This window comes from Sus scrofa, chromosome 3, assembly GCF_000003025.6.
Source record: "Sus scrofa isolate TJ Tabasco breed Duroc chromosome 3, Sscrofa11.1, whole genome shotgun sequence".
Classification (NCBI taxonomy): domain Eukaryota; kingdom Metazoa; phylum Chordata; class Mammalia; order Artiodactyla; family Suidae; genus Sus; species Sus scrofa.
The window spans coordinates 54,527,592-54,550,914 of NC_010445.4; the positions used below are offsets into that span (position 1 = coordinate 54,527,592).

At 40.1% G+C, this 23,323-nt stretch overlaps 1 protein-coding gene across 15 annotated transcripts in view; it reads left to right on the forward strand.

The window, feature by feature from the left end:
- The window catches only part of AFF3 (AF4/FMR2 family member 3), a 594,726-nt gene that overhangs the window by 392,116 nt on the left and 179,287 nt on the right, over positions 1-23,323 (forward strand). For all 15 annotated transcript variants that reach the window (XM_021088183.1, XM_021088185.1, XM_021088184.1 and 12 more), the window contains 2 exons: positions 5,206-5,286; positions 19,067-19,103. In XM_021088183.1, the coding sequence (XP_020943842.1) occupies positions 5,206-5,286; positions 19,067-19,103 (118 nt within the window). The remainder of the gene's footprint in view (positions 1-5,205; positions 5,287-19,066; positions 19,104-23,323) is intronic.

Below are 23,323 nucleotides of genomic sequence, written 5' to 3' on the forward strand. Positions count from 1 at the left end.
TCAAAAGGAAGAGAGGCAGACAAATCAAAGGAGCGGCAGGGAGGGTTCTAAGATTAGAAGGTAGCTACCTAGACTTTAGAGTAATTGACTTCAAACATCATATTTCACTTCCTGCCCTAACCTGTGGTCCAGAAAGTGGGTAAAGGACAGCCAAGAGGGAAAAGAGGAATGCAGCAGAAATGAGGGGTGGTTGGGCTGCTGGAGGTCAGGAGCTTGGCTGGAGGTGGGAGAGCAGTGGATGCGACAGAGTGGGGTCGACAGCCCGGCAATGAAATAGCATCCTTTCCCTGTGCAGAAAATCACCTGAGGCCAACTCAGTGACATTTTAGCAGTTATGAAACATGCTACCTTTGCTTTCATTTTAAATCACAACCAGAAATAAGGGACAAATTAAATGCTTTTTTTGTCAGACCTTTCCTCACTGACTGCTGGTATGACATCAGAGATCTTTTCTGGTGAGAAAACTTCAGGATATTTTCTCCAGTAGAAAGTACAGATCAGGAGTTCCTGTCATGGCTCAGCGGAGATGAATCTGACTGGCATCCATGAGCATGCAGGTTTGATCCCTGGCTAATCTCAGTGGGTTAAGGATCCGGCATTGCGCTGAGCTGTGGTGTAGGCCACTGACTACAGCTCCAGTTTGACCCCTACTCTGGGAACCTCCATATGCCATGAGTGTGGGTCTAACAAAAATAACTACAGATCATACTTAGAAATCGTAACAATCTATTTACGTAACTTCCTGTTTTAGTAATAAATAGTTTATCTTGATCATTACTAACTTAATTATAGATTGCATTTGCACACTACTTCATTCTTTCATAAAAATGCTTTCCCAAGTACTCTCTCACCTCAGATTCCCAGCGTCAAAAACACGGAGAGAAATTCTATTTCTCACGGTAGAGAGAAGAATTCTGAAACTCAGCTCAGTATTAGTCAGTGCTGGTTTTTATTGAATGATTAAAGCTAAGGAAACTGTATATGCATTTCATTTAATCCTCATGATTAAACCATGAGCTAGTTAACATCTCTATTTCCTCTGATTTGAAGATGCCACAAGCTGAAATCTAATCTTATTCCAAAGTCCGTGGTTTGAAATCACTACGGGTTTACTGAAAATATGACTTCCCTAAGCTCACTGAGCTAGGAAGTGACAAGAGAGGAAATAAAAATAGTCAACTTGCCCTTAATTTTCCCATGCAACGCCAATGGAGAAGTTTAATATAATGGATAATCAAGCTTAAAACACCATTACATGGAGTTTCTGTTGTGGCTCAGTGGTAACAAACCTGACCAGTATCCATGAGGATGAGGGTTCAACCCCTGGCCTCGCTCAGTGGGTTAAGGATCTGGCTTTGCCATGAGCTGTGGTGTAGCTTGCAGATGCGGCTTGGATCCAGCATTGCTGTGGCTGTGGTGTAGGCTTCCAACTAGAGCTCTGATTCGATCCCTAGCCTGGGACTTCTATATGCCCTAAAAAGTAAAAAAAAAAAAAAAAAGAGAGAGAGAGAGAAAAGAAAAGCACATCAACTAAAAACAAATGTATTTAAATAGCTGATATAAATCATTCTTAGGTTTTTGGAAATTCTAACAGATTTAACTGTTTTAAACAAACTTACTGTCTATACTAGCCCTTCCTAAGCTTAGTAGTGCTCATTAGATGGGAAAAATCATGTGGAAATGCACAGTTGTAATTAAAGTAATATGAGCGAACAGTTTTACATTGTGATGGGCATTCAGTTCAATTCAGCAAGTTAATTTTGAGCACCTAGTATGCAAGTTATCTTATTTAGTCTCTACAAAGATGGTCGGACAGTATCCCTTTTTAAACAAATGTTTAGTCCTTCTTTAGGGCACTTTTTTTTTTTTTTTTTTTTTTTTTTTTTTTGATGGCAGCCCTTGAAGTATATGGAGGTTCCCAAGCCAGAGACGGAATCTGAGCCACAGATGTAACCTACCCCATGGCTGTGGCAATGCTGGATCCTTTAATTCACTATACCAGGCTGAGGATCAAACTCTTGCCTCTGCAGCAGCAACCCGAGTCGCTGCAATCAGATTCTTAACCCACTGTGCCACAGCAGGAACTCATAGAGGACTGTTCTTGAAGGAACATCAGGATCATGAGGGTTCTGAAGTATGATTTTTTTTTTAGGGCACCCAAGGCATATGGAGGTTCCCAGGATGGGGGTTGAATCAGAGCTATAGCTGCCAGCCCACACCACAGCCACAATAATGCAGTATCTGAGCCACATCTGCAACCTACACCACAGCTCACGGCAACGCCAGATCCTTGACCCACTGAGCAAGGCCAGGGCGCGAGCCTGCATCCTATGGATGCTAATCAGATTCGTTAACCACTGAGCAACAACCTGAACTCCCTCAGTATGATTTTTACTCTACATTTGGGGGAAGGGCGTCAGAAGAGAAAGAAGTGGTAGAACACAGTTTGAGGGGTGTATTTGCAAAACTACAACACAAAAAAGAACCTAACTATTACCATGAAGAGAGAGAGAAAAAAAAAAGTGCTTTGGAGGAGCAGGAGAGGGAGTTCTCATGTCATATGGGAATAGAAAGGGAACCAGCTATGACCTCACGATTTTAGTGATGTTTGAGATACACCTTAGAGGGTGGCTAGAAATCCAACAAGCATGTGGGGAAGGGGCATTCACCCACAAAGGGGATATTGTAGATAAAAGCAGAGACTGTAGTTTGTCTTATATGTAGTGTGTGTACAGTTTAACAAAAAAGGCATGAAACAGACCTTGTTCTAGAAGGTCTTAAATACTAGAGGGAGGTCTTAGCAAATGCAGTGGAATGAAAAACACAGACTGGTACTGAGGAGACAGATGTACATGGATAGCTTTTTTTTTTTTTTTTTTTTTTTTTTTTGGCTTTTTAGGGCAGCACGCACAGCATGTGAAGGTTCCCAGGCTAGGGGTCGAATCGGAGCTGTGGCCACAGCCATAGCACCACAGGATCCTTAACCCACCAAGTGAGGCCAGGGATCCAACCTGCATCCTCAGGGACACTAGTCAGATTTATTTCTGCTGAGCCATGATGGGAACTCCAAGAGACAGATGTACAAATGTCAGCGGTGACATTGATGAACTTGGGCAAATCAGTTACTCTTCTTGAGCTTTGGCACCCCACCTGCAATATGGAGATAATAATAATGGCCTAAAAGTTGGGCATCAATGAGAAATCTTGTGTGGAACTAGCACTCTGAGAGCCATAAGACACATCACGTCATCACCACCCTCATCATCCTTATCTCTTGGGTGATGGTTAGGAGGGCGGTGGAGAAGGGGAGCTTTTTGTTTGGCTCTGTGCTTGAGGAAAATGAAGTTGGCAGAAGGTGGAGGACAGATTCATAATAACAGAAGAGAAAGAACCATCAGAAGCCCTTCAAGGTAAAAATAATGACGGTATGATCAGGATGGTGAGCACCAGAAGGAAAGGTAGAGACATTGCGGAGATGCTGTCTGGTTTGGCATGCACTCGCCACCTCTCTCCCTGGACACAAATTCCGCAAGGCTGCTTAACAGTCCCCTCAAAAGAGACGATAGGGCTGGATACGGGATGGAAGGGGCAGATGCTTGGGGAGCAAAGGGGAGAGGGTCATTAAGGGACACCGGGTCTTTCTTTGCTTTCTGTTGGAGAAACCTTGGTACTCGCAGGATGCAGAAGAGTACTCATGAACTTGACCCCCTATGGCACAGGTGTCACGGAGGGTAAGGCAAGGCAGAGGGTCAGTAAGTCCTCTCAGGGTGGGTGTGCACACACTCGCTCCCCATGTGGGTGGGCACCCTGCGGTGCTGGAGGAGGAGAGTTGCCCAAGGAAGGAAGGCACAGGACCAGCCGCAAGAAACTCTCCCTTCAGACACCTGTCAGCATCCCTCTTCTACATCATCCCTGTTCCCACCAAAGAGGTGAGAAAATATCATCACCTAAAGGGAGTGTCTTACTTTCGTTAAAATGGATCAGCTCCTGCTTCTGTGCTTGCTTAGGTTTGGAAGAGGAAGGAGTCAAGAAATGGAATTCAGAACCAATTTGTCCATCCCAGGTCAGTTTCCTGGTGATTGGAAATTGATTCAATTTAGTTCTACAGTCACAGAGTGAATGCAAATATCTTCCAGGAGAAGGAACTAGAGAAGAATACCAGACATGAATAAAACACCCCCCACCTGCCTCCCTCTTAGAGTTTAGTTAAAGTGTATGTCAAAAGGCATATGAAGTATTGAAAGCTGAACTAAAGCTGTAACCTTAACACTGTGTTATAAAAATGACAACACTAATTCATATGTGAATTTGTTTTTTCACTTTTACAAGAATGACATTTTTTATGAAGAACAAAATGATGTGGGAGACTTACCAGAAACTTAGACTGATAGGAGTTTCTAATAAAATAACCACTCTAATAATGATCCCCAATGTGGTTTTTTTCCTTTGGCCACTCCTGTGGCATGTGGAAGTTCCTGGGCCAGGGACTGAACCTGTGCCACAGCAGCAGCCTGGCCACTAAAGTGACAACATCAAATCTTTAAGCCACTGCACTGCAAGGGAACCCCAGTGATCCCTAATGTTAAAAGTACTTCGTGGAGTTCCCACTGTGGCACAACGGGATTGGTGGCATCTCTGCAGTGCCAGGATGCAAGTTCAATTCCCCAGCCCAGCACAGTGGGTTAAAGGATCCAGCGTTGCCAGAGCTGCAGCGTAGGTCGCAACTGGAGCTTAGATCTGATCTCTGGCAGGGGAACTCTGTATGCTGCGGGGCAGCCAAAAGAGGACAAAAAGGACAAAAAGAAAAGCACTTTGTGCATTCCTTCAGAAACACCCTGTGAATTTTGTAGGATTGAATCCAAGAGAAGCAGCCCCTTTATATGATATTTTGCATACAATTTTTTACTACTGGGTAGTCCCTTTCCTTAGGAGCCTAAATGAAATGAAAATAGGATCGCCTTGAAGATCTTTTTTAAGGTGTAAAGGTGACAGAGACAGCCATGGAACCAAAAATCGGTAAAATTAGAGGAAAAAACCCATAAAGGTGGTTTCAAAGCATTTTTTTAAAATCCCTTTCATTTCTTATTCATCCCTTGTTCATTTCTTATCCCTCCCATGCGTTATGAAGGCAGACTTGTGTCTTTGTATGTTACTAACTTCAATACAATCTGTATCACAATGTTGTTTGCTTTTTGCTTCCTTTAGGAAATGACCTGGCTTCCACCACTTTCTGGTATTCAAGCACCTGGCAAAGTGGAACCAAGCAAATTTCCATTTCCAAATAAGGTGAGCTGCTGCGTCACTCAGGGGGAACATGCTTTACTCACCCAGAGTTTTTTAGTGGACAGTGGGTTTTCCCTGGATTGTCTTTTCCTCGGTAAATATTCCTGCCACAGGCACATGGATCTGATTTTCAGCACTTTGCAAGACCATGTCTGTTTATCGAAGGGAGAAAGTCAAGCTTGCAGTCTTACCTCCATTTGCATACTCCCTGCAAAATATGATGAATATTGTAATTATTGTTTTATCTCCCTGCAAAATATGATGAATATTGTAATTATTGTTTTATCTCAAAACACTTGTGAATGATCTTACAATCATTTTATACATTCAGTGTGATTGTGTGTCTTGATTTTTCCCCCAAAAGCTGTTATTAAATTAATGATGTATCTTTTTAAATTTTTTTTGGTCTTTTTAGGGCCACACCAGTGGTGTATAGAGGTTCGCATGCTAGGGGTCTAATCTGAGCTATAGCATCTGGCCTACACCACAGCCATAGCAATGCAGGATCCAAGCCACATCTGTGACCTACACCACAGCTCACGGCAATGCCAGATCGTTAACCCACTGAGCAAGGCCTGGGATCCAACCTGCCTCCTCATGGATGCTAGTCAGATTCGCTAACCACTGAGCCATGACGGGAGTTCCTTAATGATACATCTTAAAATCGGTGTCTTAGAGTTGAAGTATGTAACTTCTTAGCTCTCTTTTACAAAGCTTTAAATATTTTCTAGGGCTTTAAAAAGAACATTGCCGTATGTTCTAAGAACAAGCGCACACACACAAAAATCAGACACCAACTATATTTAAATTCTACAAGAGTCTAATAAGTTTTGATTTTTTTAACCCTACAACCTACTCATTATAAAGACAAAATCATGCAAATAGAGAACTAGGAAAGGTTCTAGCACTTTTGTCCAGATTTTATTTCCCTGCCCCGATATTGCTATCAAGAGTTTGCCGCCTACAATTTCAGTCATTTTCCCTGTGCGTTGTATACACATATGTGCATATGCAGTTTTTTAAAAATCCGAAATGGTATAGTATTAAGAGTACTTTTTCTAAGAGTTCATTTTTTTCCAGACACACACAATACATAAATGTCATTGCTACATATTCACATCACCACTTTCTGAAGTGAATTATTAAAATAATTGTTCATTATAATTACCACAATGGTACATTCCATTCTAGGAGCTGATTTTTTTTTTTCCCTTGGCAAAGTATTTACAAATCTTTTCAAGTGAATATATAGAGATTTTCTTCATCTTTTGAACAGTAGAAAAGTATTTCATCATATGAAGGTGCTGTCATTTATTCGCTCAAGCGTCTCTAATGGACATTGATTCTGTTCCTGGTTTGCTATTAACACAGACACCCTAATCACAAACATTTTTTGGAAATGTCTCTGTGTGTACCTGTTGTTCATTGTCTCTTGCTCAGATCCCTAGAACATGAACTCTGGTGCCAGAGGAATCAGAAGCCGTATTCACCTTTGATTGTGTTTCGAAAGAATGTTTTTATGAATCTTTGCCCGTGTTTAATATTATCTCTCTCTTTTTTTTAACCGTTGTATCTGTACTATGGGTGAAAAATTGGTATTTCATTGTTTAATTTGCATTTCTCGCATAACTTCTCAGGTTGAGCACTGACTGTTTTTCCTTTGCAAATGACCCACTCATATCTGTTGCCACTTTTTAAAAACCGATTTCTAGGAACTCCTTATATCTTACTCATTTATTCTATAGGATGCAAATATTTTTTTGCAACCTTATTTGTGTACCTTTTAAACCAGCAAAGTGTTTGATTTTTCATATCAAAGAAAACAGATCTTTCCTGCCCCAACATTCTATTTTATTTTATTCTGTATTTTACTCTAATTCTTTTAAAATTTTGGTTCTTAGGTTTAAAAAAAAAAAAAAAAAAAAAAAAACCTTTTTTTGCAGGTGGCATGACATAGGATTCTAGCTTTATTCTTTTCATTAGTTTAGTAAATTATTATTTTTTGTCTTTTTTTTTTTTTTTTTTTTTAGGGCCGCACCCGTAGCATGTGGAGGTTCCCAGGCTAGGAGGGGTCTAATTGGAGCTGTAGCCACCGGCCTACACCACAGCCACAGCAACACCAGATCCGAGCCATGTCTGCAATCTACACCACAGCTCATGGCAACGCCAGATCCTTAACCCACCGAGCAAGGCCAGGGATCAAACCTGCAACCTCATGGTTCCTAGTCAGATTCAGTTCTGCTGCGCCATGACGGGAACTCCAGTTTAGTAAATTATTATAACACCATCAGTGAATGAGCTCATTTTCCCCACACTGGTTTGAAATACCACCTAAGTGAACAGCTAAATGAGCTGAAAGTCTCATAAACACATAGATTTGTTTCAGGACTATCTGTTTTGTTATTTTGACATATTTATCTAATTCTTTCCCAATAACTCATTGTTTAAATCAGAGGTCAACTAATTTTTTATGTAGAGGCTCAGGCAGTAACTAGTTTAGGCTTTGCACACAATATCTGAATGAATGATTATGACCATGTTCCAATACAATTTTATTTACAAAAACACAATAAAGAAGTCATACAACTCAACAAGAAAAAGATACCTTGTTTGAAGAATAGGCAAAGGATTTAAATAGATATTTCTCCAAAGATGATCTACAGATGACTAAGAAGCATATGAAAAGATACTATTGCTAGCATTGCTCGTTAGAGAAATGTAAATCAGAACCACCAAGATACCCCTTCACACCTACTTAAATGGCTAGAATCAAAGACATACAATACCCAGTGTGAGCAAGGGTGTACAGATGCACGAACCTGGATATTAGTTGCTAGTGGGGTCTAAAATGATGCAGGCTCTTTAAAAACGTTTCCACATTTATGCGGACAGTTAAACATTGCATTATTATATGACCCAGCAATTCCATTCCTAGGTATATACCCAAGAGAAGTGAAAACATACATCTGCAGAAAAACTGGTACTTGTTCCCAGCAGCATTGTTCATAACAGGCAAAAAGTGGAGGCAATACACATGTCCATCCACTGATGAATATGGATAAACGAAAATGATACATCCTTATGATGAAATATTTTTGAGGAACAAAAAGTAACGAAGTACTAATACATGATTCGACATAGATAAACTCTGGAGTTCCCATTGTGGCTCAGTGGAAACGAATCTGACTAGTAACCATGAGGATGCAGGTTCAGTCCCTGGCCTCGCTCAGTGGATTAAGGATCCAGCGTTGCTGTGAGCTGTGGTGTAGGTTGCAGACGTGGCTCAGATCCTGTGTTGCTGTGGTTGTGATGTGGGCCGGCAGCTGCAGCTCCAGTTCAGCCCCTCGCCTGGGAACCTCCATATGCTGTGGGTACGGCCCTGAAAGGACAAAAAACAAAACAAACAAACAAAAACAAAATAGATGGACCTTGAAAACATGCTGAGTGAAAATGAAAGAACAGTCACAGTGGCAACATATTATATTATTTCATATATTTGAAATTTCCAGAATAGGCAAATAGAGACAGAAAATAGATAAGCGGTTGCTTATGGTTTGGGAGTGGGTAGAGGTGGGTTAAGTGACAGCTAAAGCATCAAAGATTTCTTTTTGAGGTAGTGAAAATGTTCTAAAGTTCATTTATAAGGATAATTTCAATGTGTTACCATTAAATATAGTAATTGCTTGTTCTGTGTCTACCTGAGGTAACTTACTTCTATTTTCCTGTCTTTCTGAATATTTTAAAGTTTTGTGTTTTCTTTCCATCTTTAAAACTTAATATTAAAAAAAATGGAGTTGCCATTGTGGCTCAGTACATTAAGAAACCAGCTAATATCGATGAGGATATGGGTTCAATCCCTGGCCTTGCTCAGTGGGTTAAGGATCTGACAGTGCTACAAGCTTCGGTGTATGTTGCAGATGTGGCTTGGATCTGGCATTGCTGTGGCTGTGGTGTAGGCTGGCAGTTGCAGCTTCAATTTGACCCCTAGCCTTGGGAACTTTCATATGCCATGGGTGCAGCCTTAAAAAGAAAAAAAAATTAAAATTAATGTATAATTTACAAACAGTAATATTTGACCTGTTTAGTGTCCTGCAAGTTTTGACTAACATATGTGTTCCCAAGTCCCCGTAATTAAGATATAGAAGCATTCAATTACCACCCAAAATTCCGCCTTGGTACTTGGTGGTCAGTTCTTCCTGCATTCCCAATCCCTGGCAATCACTGATCTGCTTTCCAGAATACACACACATGGAGCAAATTTGAATTTAGTTGAATAGTTTATTCAGCATCTATTGATATATTTTTTCTTCAGTCTGTTAGTGGGAAAATTACGTTTATAGATTCTCTGATTTTTTTTAATCGCTTGTACATTCCTATGATTAATCCACTTAATTATGGCATGTTGCTCACTGAATATACTTTTGGACTTAATATGCCAGTATTTGATTTGGGAATTCCCTTATATTCATGAGAGAACTTGGACTAGTTTTCTTTTTGTGTACATTTGTTCGGTTTCCATAACAGGAATATAATAGCCTCCTATAACAAAATTATAGCTTTCTACCATTTTCTGTATTCTGGGACAGTTTAGATAACATGCCAATTTCCGTCTCCTTAAAGGCAATGGTATACCTCCTTCATAAAACTTCCTCTGCATGGAGTTTTCTTTTAGGGGTAGATGTTTAACTCTCTCTTCATTTTCCCCCTTTCCTATTGGCTTAGATTTTTTTACTTCTTCTTCTTGGCTTAACTAATCTTGCTTGTTCCCTTTTTTCCCAGTTAGGGTTTTCAAACATACAATATTCTGTTTTTCTGGCAATTGCCTTTACAATTTTAATGTATTAACGTATTAAACTTACTTTTATCAATACCTGCAATTGATTCACATCTATATCCTATCCCCAAATATAGAATAATCTGCTTTAATTTGGTCTCTCTTGCCACCCTCTCTCAGTTTAAGATTATTGACAATATTTCAAATTATAGTTATCACTATTTTTAGCATTATGGCGTCACAATTATTTTAGTTTCTTTCTTTTTTTTTTTTTTTCTCGTTTGGGCCCCCATGGCATATGGAGTTCCCAGGCTAGGGATCAAATCCAAGCCACAGTTGCAACCTACATCACACCTTCGGCAGTGCAGGATCTTTAAACCCACTGTGCCCAGCTGGGAATTGAACCTGTGTCCTGGCCCTGCAGAGATGTCACGGATCCCATGGCACCACAGCATGAACTCCTAGTTTCTTAATTTATCATGGTTTCGTGGGTCTCAGGTCTTCCTCTTATTATGATGTGCTTCTTGTTTTGCTCGGATATATTTTCTGACAGGCTTCTAGTCCAGTCTTGATCCAGAGTCTCAAAGGGCCCTTCTGCGTGTTTATCTTCAGACCTTCCACTTCCCTCCCATCAGTTTGTTCACTCCTCTGGTGATTTCATCTCCACCTATTGTTTTAAGTACTCTGTATGCTCAGCTGATGACTCCCGAAGTTGTATCTCCAGTCCCTTTTCTGCCCCCCAGACTCCAAACTTACATGCGTACTTACTTACTCAGCATCCCCACTTGAGGATCTAGCAAACATCTCATGCCTGACACACCCCAAAACTAAGCTTTTAATCCCCCCACCAACCTTCTATCTTGTGTTTCTCATTAAATGATTTCTCCACATTTGCAGTTGGTTCAGGCCAGAAGCTTTGGAAAGCCCTCTCTGTTTTCTAAGGCACCTGTAGCAAAGGACACAAACCAGGTGCCTTAAAAATAAATGTACTCATTCGCTCACAGTTCTGGAGGCTAGACGTCTGAAATCAAGGTGTCCACAGGGCCCTGTTCCCTCTGAATGCTCGGAAGAAAATGCTCCCTTGCCTCTTCTATCTCCTGATGACCGGAGGCAGCCTGTCACATCCCTTGGCTTGCAGGTGCATCACCTCCCTGATTTCTGCCTCTCCACTTACCTGGCCATCGTTCCTGTGCTCTGTGCCCAGCCCTCCTTCCTTTCGTACAGACAGTAGGCATTGGATTTAGGGCTCATCCTAATCTACCATCTCTCCTTGATCTTAACCTGCAAAGCCTCTATATCCATAGAAGGTTAAATTCATAGATCGTGAACAGACATGAGCTTTGAGGGGACACTATTCAATCCAGTTCACCATTCTTAATTCTTCTCTTTCCATCAAAACAAACATCCAACCCATCGATAACTCACCACTACCCTCCTTTCAGAATATATCCAGAATCAAAATGTTTCTTCCCACCATCTCATCGTAACGGGCACAGGATTTCAAATTTAAATGAAAATAAATGTGTCTTATTTAGGAATACTCTTGGATTTGCGTGGAGCTATTTTAGTTCTAGTTCTTTTTGCCTTCCTCAAGAAAGAAAGAACAGAAGTCCCCTGGTGGCCTAGCGGTGAAGGATCTGGAGCTGTCACTGCTGTGGTTTGGGTTTGATCCCAGGCCTGGGAACTTGCGCATGCTGCAGGCAAGGAAAGAAAGAATAGGTGACTTTTACAAAGTGCCGGCCGGAACATTACATGATTTTGGCAGTGCTTTTCTTGCAAAAAGTTCACAAGAAGTCCTGGTAATTTATCTTGTACCACTGAAATAAGACTGCATTAGAGTCATTTCTACTATAATAAATTACCATAAACTCAGTGACTTAAGACAACACAAATTTATTGTCTTTCAACTCCGGAAGTCACAGGTCTAAAATCAGTTTCGCTGAGCTAAAATCGAGGTATGAGCAGGGCTGCATACCTTCTGAATGCTCTGGGGAGGAATTGCTTTCTTGTCTTCCTCAGCTTCTGGAGGCTTCCCTGGGTACTTAGCTCGTGGCTCCCATCATTCTGACCTCTGACCTCCTTGTCCCATCTTCTCTGGCTTTCCCTTATAAGGAACTGTGTGTTTATATTAGGCCCATCTGGATCATCCAGGATCGTCTCCATCTCAAGATAGTTATTCTGCAAAGTGGCTTTTGCCATGAGAGGTGACGTATCCATGGGGTCTGGGAATTAAGATACAGACTTCTCTGGGGGAACCCTTCTTTTGCCCTCTACAAAGACATCACTCATCCTCACACATAGTACACTTCCTCTAACCTGTCGCTCAGCCAATTAGTATTCTGACAGCTGGAGGCTTATAGTTCATTAATTAGATTATTAATGTTTGAGATTATCATGATTGCCAGTGTGTAGGAGCTAGAATTGTTTTTGGAATTTGCAGGGCAAAATCTCTAAAACGACTAATAAATAATGAAATTAAGCCCTTATTGAGAGTAAAGGGACAGTTTGACCTCACAAGGAAAGTCGATTTAAATGTGCTTTCTGAGTTACCAGTACCACTAAATTAATTAGCTACATACTTCCGAGAATTTCTCCAATTTGTCTAGATATTGGAGGACATAATATATAATAAAGTCAATGGGCACTGAACTGGGATTTTTTTTCTATTCTCTGAAGACTTAATTTGGAGTCACAATTCCCTAGACAAACACTCCCAGACATGTCTGCCTTATTCTTCAAAAAACTCAAAAGTAATTGAATTTGGTAAAGAAAGAATGAATGCCATTATCGGGTATTTCAACCAAGAAAAAAAAAATGAATTTGCTTTGTCCTTTTCTCTTCATTTCTTTCGCAATCTTACAAGTTTTGAAATGCAAATGGAGAGCTGAAATTGTAGAATTTTTCCATCCTCAGAAGGCATTTGTGCAAATCTAATGGCATTTCATAACATTTCATGTGTCAGTGGATGCCAAATCTGATGGGATCAGATCTGGTTTGAAACTGTTCTTGCTGATCAATCTCTAAAGCATCAGGCAGAAGTGTTCTAGCATCCTTCCAGAAATGAAGAATCCTATTGCCTTTCTCTTTATACATCACAAGGAGAATGAAAGCCAGCGCGTGTGAAGGAAAGTACTCTGAAGTCAGAAAAGTTTCTGTCTCCCACTTTGGATTCCTAACATGCTTCAAAAACTGACCACACAGTGTTTGGGCTCATACTTCACATTTACTTCATTACCTCAGAGTAAACATTTACATTAATTGTAACTTATATTATGTCAATTATTTGGGGCTGTAGAAAAAAAGAATGAAAAAGGAGAAGAGGGAAGACCAAATCCTATAGCAACTAACTTTATGTGAGGGTCCAAAAATTAAAAAAGAAGATATATTTCTATTTCTTGTTCTAGTGATGGGTTGACAGACAAGCAAGAGGAAGGATGAGTCATCAAATCGTTCCAAAAAGCCATTTTTAAGTAATGCCCTCACAGGATAAGTACTGCCCTCTATCAGCAACATGGCTAAAGAAGAGCTATATTTGATTGATCTAAGGTGCATATTTTTTACCTTTTATGGTCCCTAAAATCAGGATTTGTTGTACAGTTTGATGGCATTTTCCAACTAGTTGGCAGCAATTTTCTTCCATAGTTATACATGAGGTGATGCAACATTATGTAGTTTTGTTACATTTGATGAAATATAGTACTTATCATAGACCCTCCTTGAAGGGCTTTCTCCAATGGCCAGTGTATGCTTGATTATTTCTGTCTTCAACAAAATGATTTGTACAAACTTTACTCCCCAGCTTAATACTTTTAAGGGGGTTAGGGGATTCCTGTGTTTAGGTATCAGGAATTCACGATTCAAAGATGGAGAAGAATAAATTCCTAACTGTAGATATTCTGCTAAGTAACCAGGAGTGGCTCCCCTCTTTGTGCACATGACGTCAGAATGACCCACACCTGATGCATTATGATGGCAAACTAAAAGCTCTAGAATAACCTTAGAAATGTCCTATAATGGGATTACAGGCAACATTTTTTATATACTTTCCTATGTCTCCTAATTTTCTTTGCTATATAGGTATTAACTTCTGTTTTTGCTTAAATAACAAATGCTGCTTAATAAGATGGAGCCATCCTTGGGTCAAGACAATAATAATAGTAGCATTCTATTTATTATACCTTTTAACTAATTATGTACTTTAAATATGTATACCAAATATATTTAGACCATGATAAGCATTTTTTAAACATTAAAGAAAAACCATAGTTGAAGAGACAATTCCTATAATGGAAGTTTGACACAGTGCAGTGAAAACATTAAGAAAGCAAATAAGTCCTTGTGAGATTTGGGAATATCTGAAAAAACAGGTAACGCTGGAACTTCTTTGTACCTTGAAGGAAGAATGAAGTTTGCCAGGCAGAAAACCGAAGATGGCAGGAAACACATCCAGTGACCTTGGGATAGGAAAGGCTGTAAAGGCTTGAAGCACTCACACAGCAGTTATGATGTGCCTTTCAGCCCTGGGTTATAATAATATGTATACACATCATCTCCTCTGCTAACTCACTGGACTCCCAGCCCGGAAGGCAAAGATTTTGTAACTGTTGAGGACCCAACAGAGAACTTGGCAGGCACGGTAGAGTGCTCCCAGAGGGGGCTGAAATGCCAGTGTACAGAGAGGATGAGCCCCTCCCCAGGCATCTGCTCACCGACAGTATTCACAAAGGCAGGGGATGCCTTTGAGACAGAAGCTAAAGGTGGTGGGATGTGTGGGTGTCTAGGTGAGACTGGCAGGAGACACAAAAACAGAAAGGACTTCAGTGCGTGGGCCCTTTAAAAGGAGGGGCTTGTGTTTCCCTCTGCTCCGAACCCAGCCCAGCCTGGATCTGGCTCAGTGAAAGATGAGGGGTCTTCACACTCTGTGGGGCCCCCAGGGTTTTGCAGCGAGCTGAGCAGTGCGATACTCCTTCAAGCAGCAGCAGCCCTGGGCCCTGTGATTGGCCAGCAGAGAACCAATCAAAATGCGGCCCGTGCCCTGTTTCCCTAAACTTGGGAGGAGCCTCAGAACGTAACTCACACCTTCTACCAGCAGAGGGACCACATGCTGGCCAAATGCCTGTAGGAAGGATAATGAATGGGACACTCTTTGTACCCGCAACAGGACCAGGTCTGGAAACATAAGTCATAGTAATTTTGAGCTACATGTTTTCAGAGCACCACCCAGAAGACATCAGCTAGAAACATGGGATGGCATATCAGGGACAAAGTCTTTATTTTGCCACTCTAGCAGGGCAGCCGTCTATGGCGACTTTTTTTTTTTTAACCAATAACCATTCTTTGCCTCTCTTTTCTCCCCACACAAAATAGTAATCCTCATCATCACTCATTACACAAATGTTTTTATTAAATTTCGAAGTTTGCTGTCTATGAAATACAAGGTCTTGCAGTGCATAATTATAATCGAGGTTCTTTGTACATTCATTTTCAGTTCTCTGCTTGAGTCATCTTTGAGGTTTCAGGATGTCTAAAGTATGTCAAGAAATAAAATGATCTGTGTCTAATAACATCAGCAGTTTCACAAAAATTCCTACTGTTTTTTGTTTGTTTTTCAAGAATGAACTTAATGTTGTCATTCCCGTGGTGGCTCAGCGGCAGTGAATCTGACTAGCATCCTTGAGCAGGGCAGGTTGGATCCCTGACGTTTCTCAGTGAGTCAAGGATCTGGTGGTCGCTGTGAGCTGTGGTGTAGGTCGCAGACGTGGCTTGGATCCCATGTTACTGTGGCTGTGGTGTAGGCCCGCAGCTACAGCTCAGATTTGACCCCTAGCCTGGGAACCTCCATATGCCGAAGGTGTGGCCCTAAAAAGACAAAAAAAAAAAAAAAAAAAAAAAAAAGCTTAATATTGAAAATCGTCTCAGTTACCATTCTTGTCCATTTAATGGAGATTGAGCCTTCACCTTTCTGGCACAAGACATCCCCAAGATGTCAAAATCTACAGAAAGCAAAGAGGATTGCATTAAATTGGACTCAAGTATTTTTCACATATCAGAACTTGCACTAATTACGTTCAGATATAGACTCTAAATTGAGAGTGAGAAATATACCAGTCCATTTGGAGGATTTAGCTGTGGCTGTCTTCTTCATAACAGCAACTATTCAAATTGGCCAAAACCATTTTTGAGGATTATGTTTTAGTTCATCATCTCAAGAACCATAATTTATCTGAATACACTGTTTCAAAAAAAAAAAAAAAAACTGAGTCTTGGACTGAAAGTTGAGCTTGTTCTTTTTCTTCAGATGAGTAACTCATTTTTACCTGCATTAACATTAAAGGCATCTGTGTATAACTCAATCTGCTTAATACAGTGAATATCCACCCAGCTCTTACCCACTAGTCTGAATAAAATTTAAATAACTTAAAAAATAAATATATTCACTATTTTAAATAATTTAAAAAGCTACAAAATAGAAGTTAGTTTCATTTGTATGGATTTTTGTTTCACACACTTAAATCAGAAAGGAGTTTCACAGGACTTAATGGCTGCTATGTATTTTTTTTTTTTTTTTGCATTCCTACCATCTCAATAATTCATTCTTTTATAACTCTCCTTTATATTTAATATTAAATAGGAATTTTGCAAGGAAGGAGAATGTGAATTCCCATGATAAAATTTAGCATTTCACTTTTTTTTTAGAATAAGAAGCATTCATTTTGTTTATTTTTATAACTTTTTTTATTTTTGGCGCTCAAAGCAATTTTTATTATTTTTCTTTTTTTAGTTATTACTAATAGTTTTTTTTTCCTTTTTTTGGTCTTTTTGCCTTTTCTTGAGTCGCTCCCGCAGCATATGGAGGTTCCCAGACTAGGGGTCGAATCGGAGCTGTAGCCACCGGCCTACACCACAGCCACAGCAATGCGGGATCTGAGCCGCGTCTGTGACCCACACCACAGCTCATGGCAACGCCAGATCCTTAACCCACTGAGCAAGGCCAGGGATTGAACCTGCAACCTCATGGTTCCTAGTTGGATTCGTTAACCACTGTGCCATGATGGGAACTCCTTTAATTATTATTATTAAAGTATAGTGGATTTACAATGTTTCTTTAAGTTCTGTTGTACAGCAAAGTGACCCAGTCACTCACCTTTCCCTGTGCTGTACAGTAGGGCCCCACTGCTCATCCATTCCAAATATAACAGTAAGCATTGCACTTTAAAGGAAATTGAGTTCAATCATTATTTTACCTGATCAGTAACTAAATTCAAATACTGGCTTTCTGCCATTTCAGAGGGGTAGAAATCTGTAATAATCTTTCTATCCACCAGTGTGAGATTGACAACATTTGTTCGGTGAAGTGTCCCTGATGGAATGGTGGGCAACCTCATGTGCAGAAAGGTGGTGAGAGTGAAGTCACATTCAAAGGGAGGTGGGTTAGATTAAAGCTCAATGATGCAGTAGGTCCGAAATATAAGAATTAAAACCATAAACCTCAGAGGAAAAATATAGATAAATCTTTCTGACTTGGATTTGGCATTGGGTTCTCAGATATGACACCAAGAGTATGAGCAACAAAAGGAAAAAATAGATAAATTGGATTTCATCAAAATTAAAAATATTTGTATAGTAAAGGACATTAACAGTAAAGGGAAAAGACAACCAACAGAATAGGAAGAAATACTTGCAAATTATATATATGATAAGGGCCTAGTATTCAGAAAATATAAAGAATTCTTTTAACTCAACAACAGCAAGTCAAACAACCCACTGTGCTTTTTTTTTTTTTTTTTTTGGCTTTTTAGGGCCGCATCCATGGCACATGAAGGTTCCCAGGCTAGGAGTCAAATTGGAGCTACAGCTGCCAGCCTATACCACAGCCACGTTAATGCGGGATCTGAGCCACATCTGCGACCTACACCACAGCTCACAGCAACACCAGATCCTTAACCCCCTGAGCGAGGCGAGTGATTGAACCTGCTTCCTCATGGATGTTAGTCAGATTCATTTCCGCTGAGCCATGATGGGCACTCCAAACAACCCAGTGATTAAAAGTTCAACGTACTTGAATAATATTTCTCCAAAGAAAATATACAGTGGCCAAAAAATGCTTGAAAAGATGTTCAACCTCATAGTCCTTCGGGAAACGTGAATCAAAACCACAAATAGAAACTACTGCACACCCACTAAAATGGAGCTAATATGGTTCAGCCACGATGGAAAACAGTTTGGCAATTCCTCCAGAAGTTTAACATAGAATTATCTTATGGCCCTGCAATTCTGCTTCTAGATCTATATGCCAAGGAATTGAAAACAAGGACTTGAACAAGTGCATGTGCATCTGTGTTCACAGCAGTATGACTCACAATACTCACAAGGCAGAGCAGCCCACATGTCCATTAACTGATCCACAAATTGTTGTATGTACACACAGTGGAATGTTATTCAGCCATATAAAGGAATAAAGTACTGATATATGCTACAACATGGATGACTCTCCCAAACATTGTGCTGAGTGAAAAGCCAGACACAAAAGTTGACACATTGTATGATTCCACAGATGTGAAATATCCAGAAGAGATAAATTCATAAAGGCAGGATGTCGATTGGTGGTTACCAGGGCCTGAAGAGAGGGGAAGTGGGAAAACACCGTTGAATGGGTAAGAGGTTCTACTTGGGAATGATGGAACTATTTTGCAACTAGAGATGATGCTTTAGTACATTGTGATGGTACTAAATGCCACTGAATTGTTCAATTTAAAGCTTAATTGTATGTGCTGTGAATTTCACCTCCATAAAGAAAACAAAAAGTCCATAATAGAAAATAGAAGTAACGGTGAGTGGTATTACCAGGACTGTTTCACAAACATATTAATAAAAGTGTTTCTCTTTACAGTAGCTGGCAGAGATTACCATCAGTGATTAGGTTCTGAATGACCCATCGTGTATCTCGTATTCAATTTATATTTTGAAAGTCAAAATAAGAAAATTAATTGATGTTTCTTGTTTTTGTAGGACTCTCAACTCGTTTCCTCTGGACACAATAATCCAAGTAAGAAAGCCTCTCTACAGCTTCCTGGGTGGGGCTTGGGGGTGTGTGTGCAACAGGTGAGGAGGGCGGGTACGTCAATAGACAGTATGTTTTTTTTAATTGTTATTTCCCCTATACAATTTTTTTCTACTGTACAGCATGGTGACCCAGTTACACATACATGTATACATTCTTATTTCTCACACTATCATGCTCCATCATTAGTGACTAGACATAGTTCCCAATGCTACACAGTTAAAGGAACAGGAGAATTCACTTAAAGCAGTCAGCAATGAAACAGACCTCTGCAGTCTGACAGACATTGAGTTCAAAAGGGAGATACTGAAAATACTGAAGGAATTAAGAGAGGATATGAACAGTACTGCAGATTGCTTTAGAAAGGAACTAGAAAATATAAGGAGGAGCCAAGAAAAACTATAAAATTCATTTGCAGAGATACAAACTGAGGTAAAGGCAATAAAGAGCAGAATGAATAATGCAGAGGAACAAATTAGTGACGTGGAAGATAAAATAATGGAAATCACCCAAACAGGACAGCAGGCAGAAAACCAAATGAAAAAAAACATGAAAGCAATATAAGAGACCTATGGGATCATATAAAATGGGCCAATCTATGCATAATAGGAATTCCAGAAGGAAAAGAAAAAGAAAAGGCGATTGAAAATATATTTGAAGAAATTATGGCTGAAAACTTTCCAAATCTAAAGAAAACAGATATCAAGATACAGGAGGCACAGAGGGCCCCAAACAAGTTGAACCCAAACAGGCCCACACTAAGACATATTGTAATAAAAATAGCAAAAATAGTAGTTTTTTTTTTCTTTTTGTCTTTTTAGGGCCACACCTGTGGCATATGGAGGTTCCCAGGCTAGGGGTCTAATCAGAGCTGTAGCCACCGGCCTACACCAGAGCCACAGCAACTCGGAATCTGAGCCGCATCTGCGACCTACACGATAGCTCATGGCAATGCCAGATCCTCAACCCACTGAGCGAGGACAGGGATCGAACCCACAACCACATGGTTCCTTGTTGGATTCGTTTCTGCTGCGCTATGATGGGAACTCCAAAAAAAAAAAATGGACAATAGTTTTAAAAGAATTTCACTAAAAGACAAAACCATGTGGGGAGTAAGAAGGCCATTGGTTCAAGAACTGCCCAAATGGATAAGATCCATGGGGACCTTGAGTGGGCCTCTGTCTTTTTTCAAGGGAAGGAGGTCCAAGATGTAAAATGATGAATTTCAATGCAACCCTGGGCAGAAGGAATGTCATGCTTTATTGTAGTTGGCCTCAGGTATATGTGAGGGGGAAATTTTTTTAAGGCAACCAATGACTTCTCTAAATTGAAAGAAAATAGGTGGACAAGGAGAACAATCAGAAGACCTCATGATAAATGGTCTTGGAACCAGCAGAGAAACCACACCCTCTTCCAGGGAGAAACAGACTAAAGTGTCCAGGAAGGAATCTCATTATTGAACCCAGGGTCTAATAAAACAAGTGGCTACATCATCAGAGAGAGAATATCCCATGAAGTATTGTTTTAATTCCCTTCTTCGGCACTTCTAATTGGTATTAATGTTTTCTTGAGCATTAAAAATGCATAAGCTACCCCTTTCATGTTGTGAAAGCACACCCACAAAGACCTGGCTTTGTTCTCCTCACCAACCAATCAGTTGAGAGCATCCCTTGCAAATTTCAAAGATGTGTTTGAACAATGACAATCATTCAGAGCCAGTAGATGTGTCTCAGGCACTGAGGCTCACCCACTGAGCATCTGTGAGGGCAGAAGGATTAGGGAGAAAAGACATCCAGATGAAAGCACTAGGAAGCCCTGCACATTTAATGCACAATTGCAGAAAGGTCAGGGTTAAGGGGATGATGACATAATGATGTATGGGCAATATCACTTAATTATCCCACCCTCTGTTGGAATGTGCTGTGAGCACAAGCTCCAGGAAAGAGGTGAAATGCCAAGGGCCTTGAAATCTATAGAAAATAATAAATGTCATAGTAAGAAAAGGAAGCAGGAGATGCCTGGGTAAGTCCACAAGGTGTTCAGGTATCAGCATCCTATGCTGAAGACTAGAGCATACTCAAGAATTGCCGTTGCTGTCCCCACCACTTCTTTCCGTTTGAGCTTACAGTTCAGGGTAAAGGGAGGAGATAACAAATATAATAGAATAAATGCACCTTCTCAGCTTGGAGTCTTTGACACATAGGAGAACAAAGAAAATAGCTGTTCAGGCTCTTCTCTGTTCAATCTCTACCTATCTTATTTCACTTAATCCTAACAATAGCTGTAGTAGGAAGAGCATTTTCACACCCATCCTACACATGATGAAAATTAGTTTTATGCAGTTAATAACTAACCTGGGACCCCATGGCTTTAAAAAATGACAGGATTTGAATTCAGGGATCTCTACCCCAAAGATAGTAGACTTTCCCTCCCATTACCTTGACCCCAAAAAGGTTGCTTCTGTCCCTTCATTGTGAGATTGAATTCTTGTCCTAGATTTTTGTTTGCATCTGGCATATTTTTAGAGCCTGCCGTAACATTCACTTGCTGGTTAAAAATTGGAGTGATGTGGTGTATATATAAATAAAGGGAATACTACTCAGCCCTAAAAAAGAATGGAATCATGCCATTTGCACCAACATGGATGGACCTAGAGTCTATCATACTAAGTGAAGTAAGCCAGACAGAGAAAGGCAAATATAGCATATCACTTATATGTGGAATCTAAAGTATGAAAAAAGTAAATTTATTTACAAAACAAAAATAGACTCACAAACATAGAAAACAAATGCATAGTTACCAAAGGGAAGGGGGGTGGGGTAGGGATAAGTTAGGAGTTTGAGATTAAAATAGCCATAGTTCTATATATAAAATAAAAAACAGGTCCTACGCTATAGCACAGGGAACTATATTCAATATCCTATTATAAATCATAATGGAAAAGGAATAACAATGAAAATCAGAGGGCTTTCTGCTGTAGATTATAGCACATTTGAAACTTTAGGAGAACTGGTCCCACAGCATTTCCTATGCTGTTTCTTGTATTTGGTTTGGAATCATGATAGTTTTGAAAATCATGCCTCCACTAAATATGTAGAAAATAGAAAAAACTGAACTTCAGAGAAACAAAATATGTATGTGTGAATTGATGGACTAAACTTCCCCACTTTAGGTCAGTGCTTTTTTTCTTTTTGAAAGTAGAAGAACTATGTTACTTTGATGCTAAGAAAAAAGAGTGAATAATTAAACAGGAAATTATTTTTTAATGCACATCTTTTTAAAGATAGCTACTTTACCCAGTTTTCTGATTACCAATTAATTTAACTTAATATTATTAAGTAGAAGTTTATTAAGTATTGAAAAACATAAATATTGAAGCAAATGATTGTATGTCTACAGTTTTTATAGTTATGAGAGTGTTCTATTCAAATGGAACACTGAGCATAAGCACTTCTTTCTGTCCCTTCAGAATCTCCATTGAAAGAGCCATAAAGCTAGAGTGATGGAAGTAAATCCATAATAACACTGAGGACAGGAGAGGATGTCATTACCACACCAGAAATTCAGCTGAGTTTTTGGAAATTAGAAAGTGACTAGGACCCTACCGTTAGGTAATCCCAAGCAGGGAAGGTCATGACCCAGAAGAAGAAAACAGGAAAATAATGAAACAGGAAGAAGCTGAGTGGTGGTGGGAATGTCCTTGGGGGCTCCAAGAGAGAGTCCAGTGGGCCCCTTGGCCCCACAGAGAAGAGGCGTGGACTGCGGACAGTGACAAGGGCACGGCTGTCCTTCCTCCAGCCTCATACCAGCAGGTTCTCACATGGATCTTTCAGTCTGGTTTTCCTCCCCCTAAAACCAAAAGACCAAAAATACATGGTAACGTTTACTATGAAAATGAGCAGCTAACTAGAATGTCTTCAGGAGCTGGTGCCTAAGAGAGAAGCAGAATAGGTTCTGAGATAATACAAGACCTGAAAAACAGACATTTATAGGAAGTTCCTGATGGGGCTCAATGGAAACGAATCCAACTAGTATCCATGAGGATATATGTTTGATCCCTGGCCTCACTCAGTGGGTTAAGGATCCAGCATTGCCGTGAGCTGTGGTGTAGGTCACAGACATGGCTCAGATCCATCATTGCTGTGACTGTGGTGTAGGCTGGCAGCCGTAGCTCCGATTCAACCCCTATCCTAGGAACTTCCATA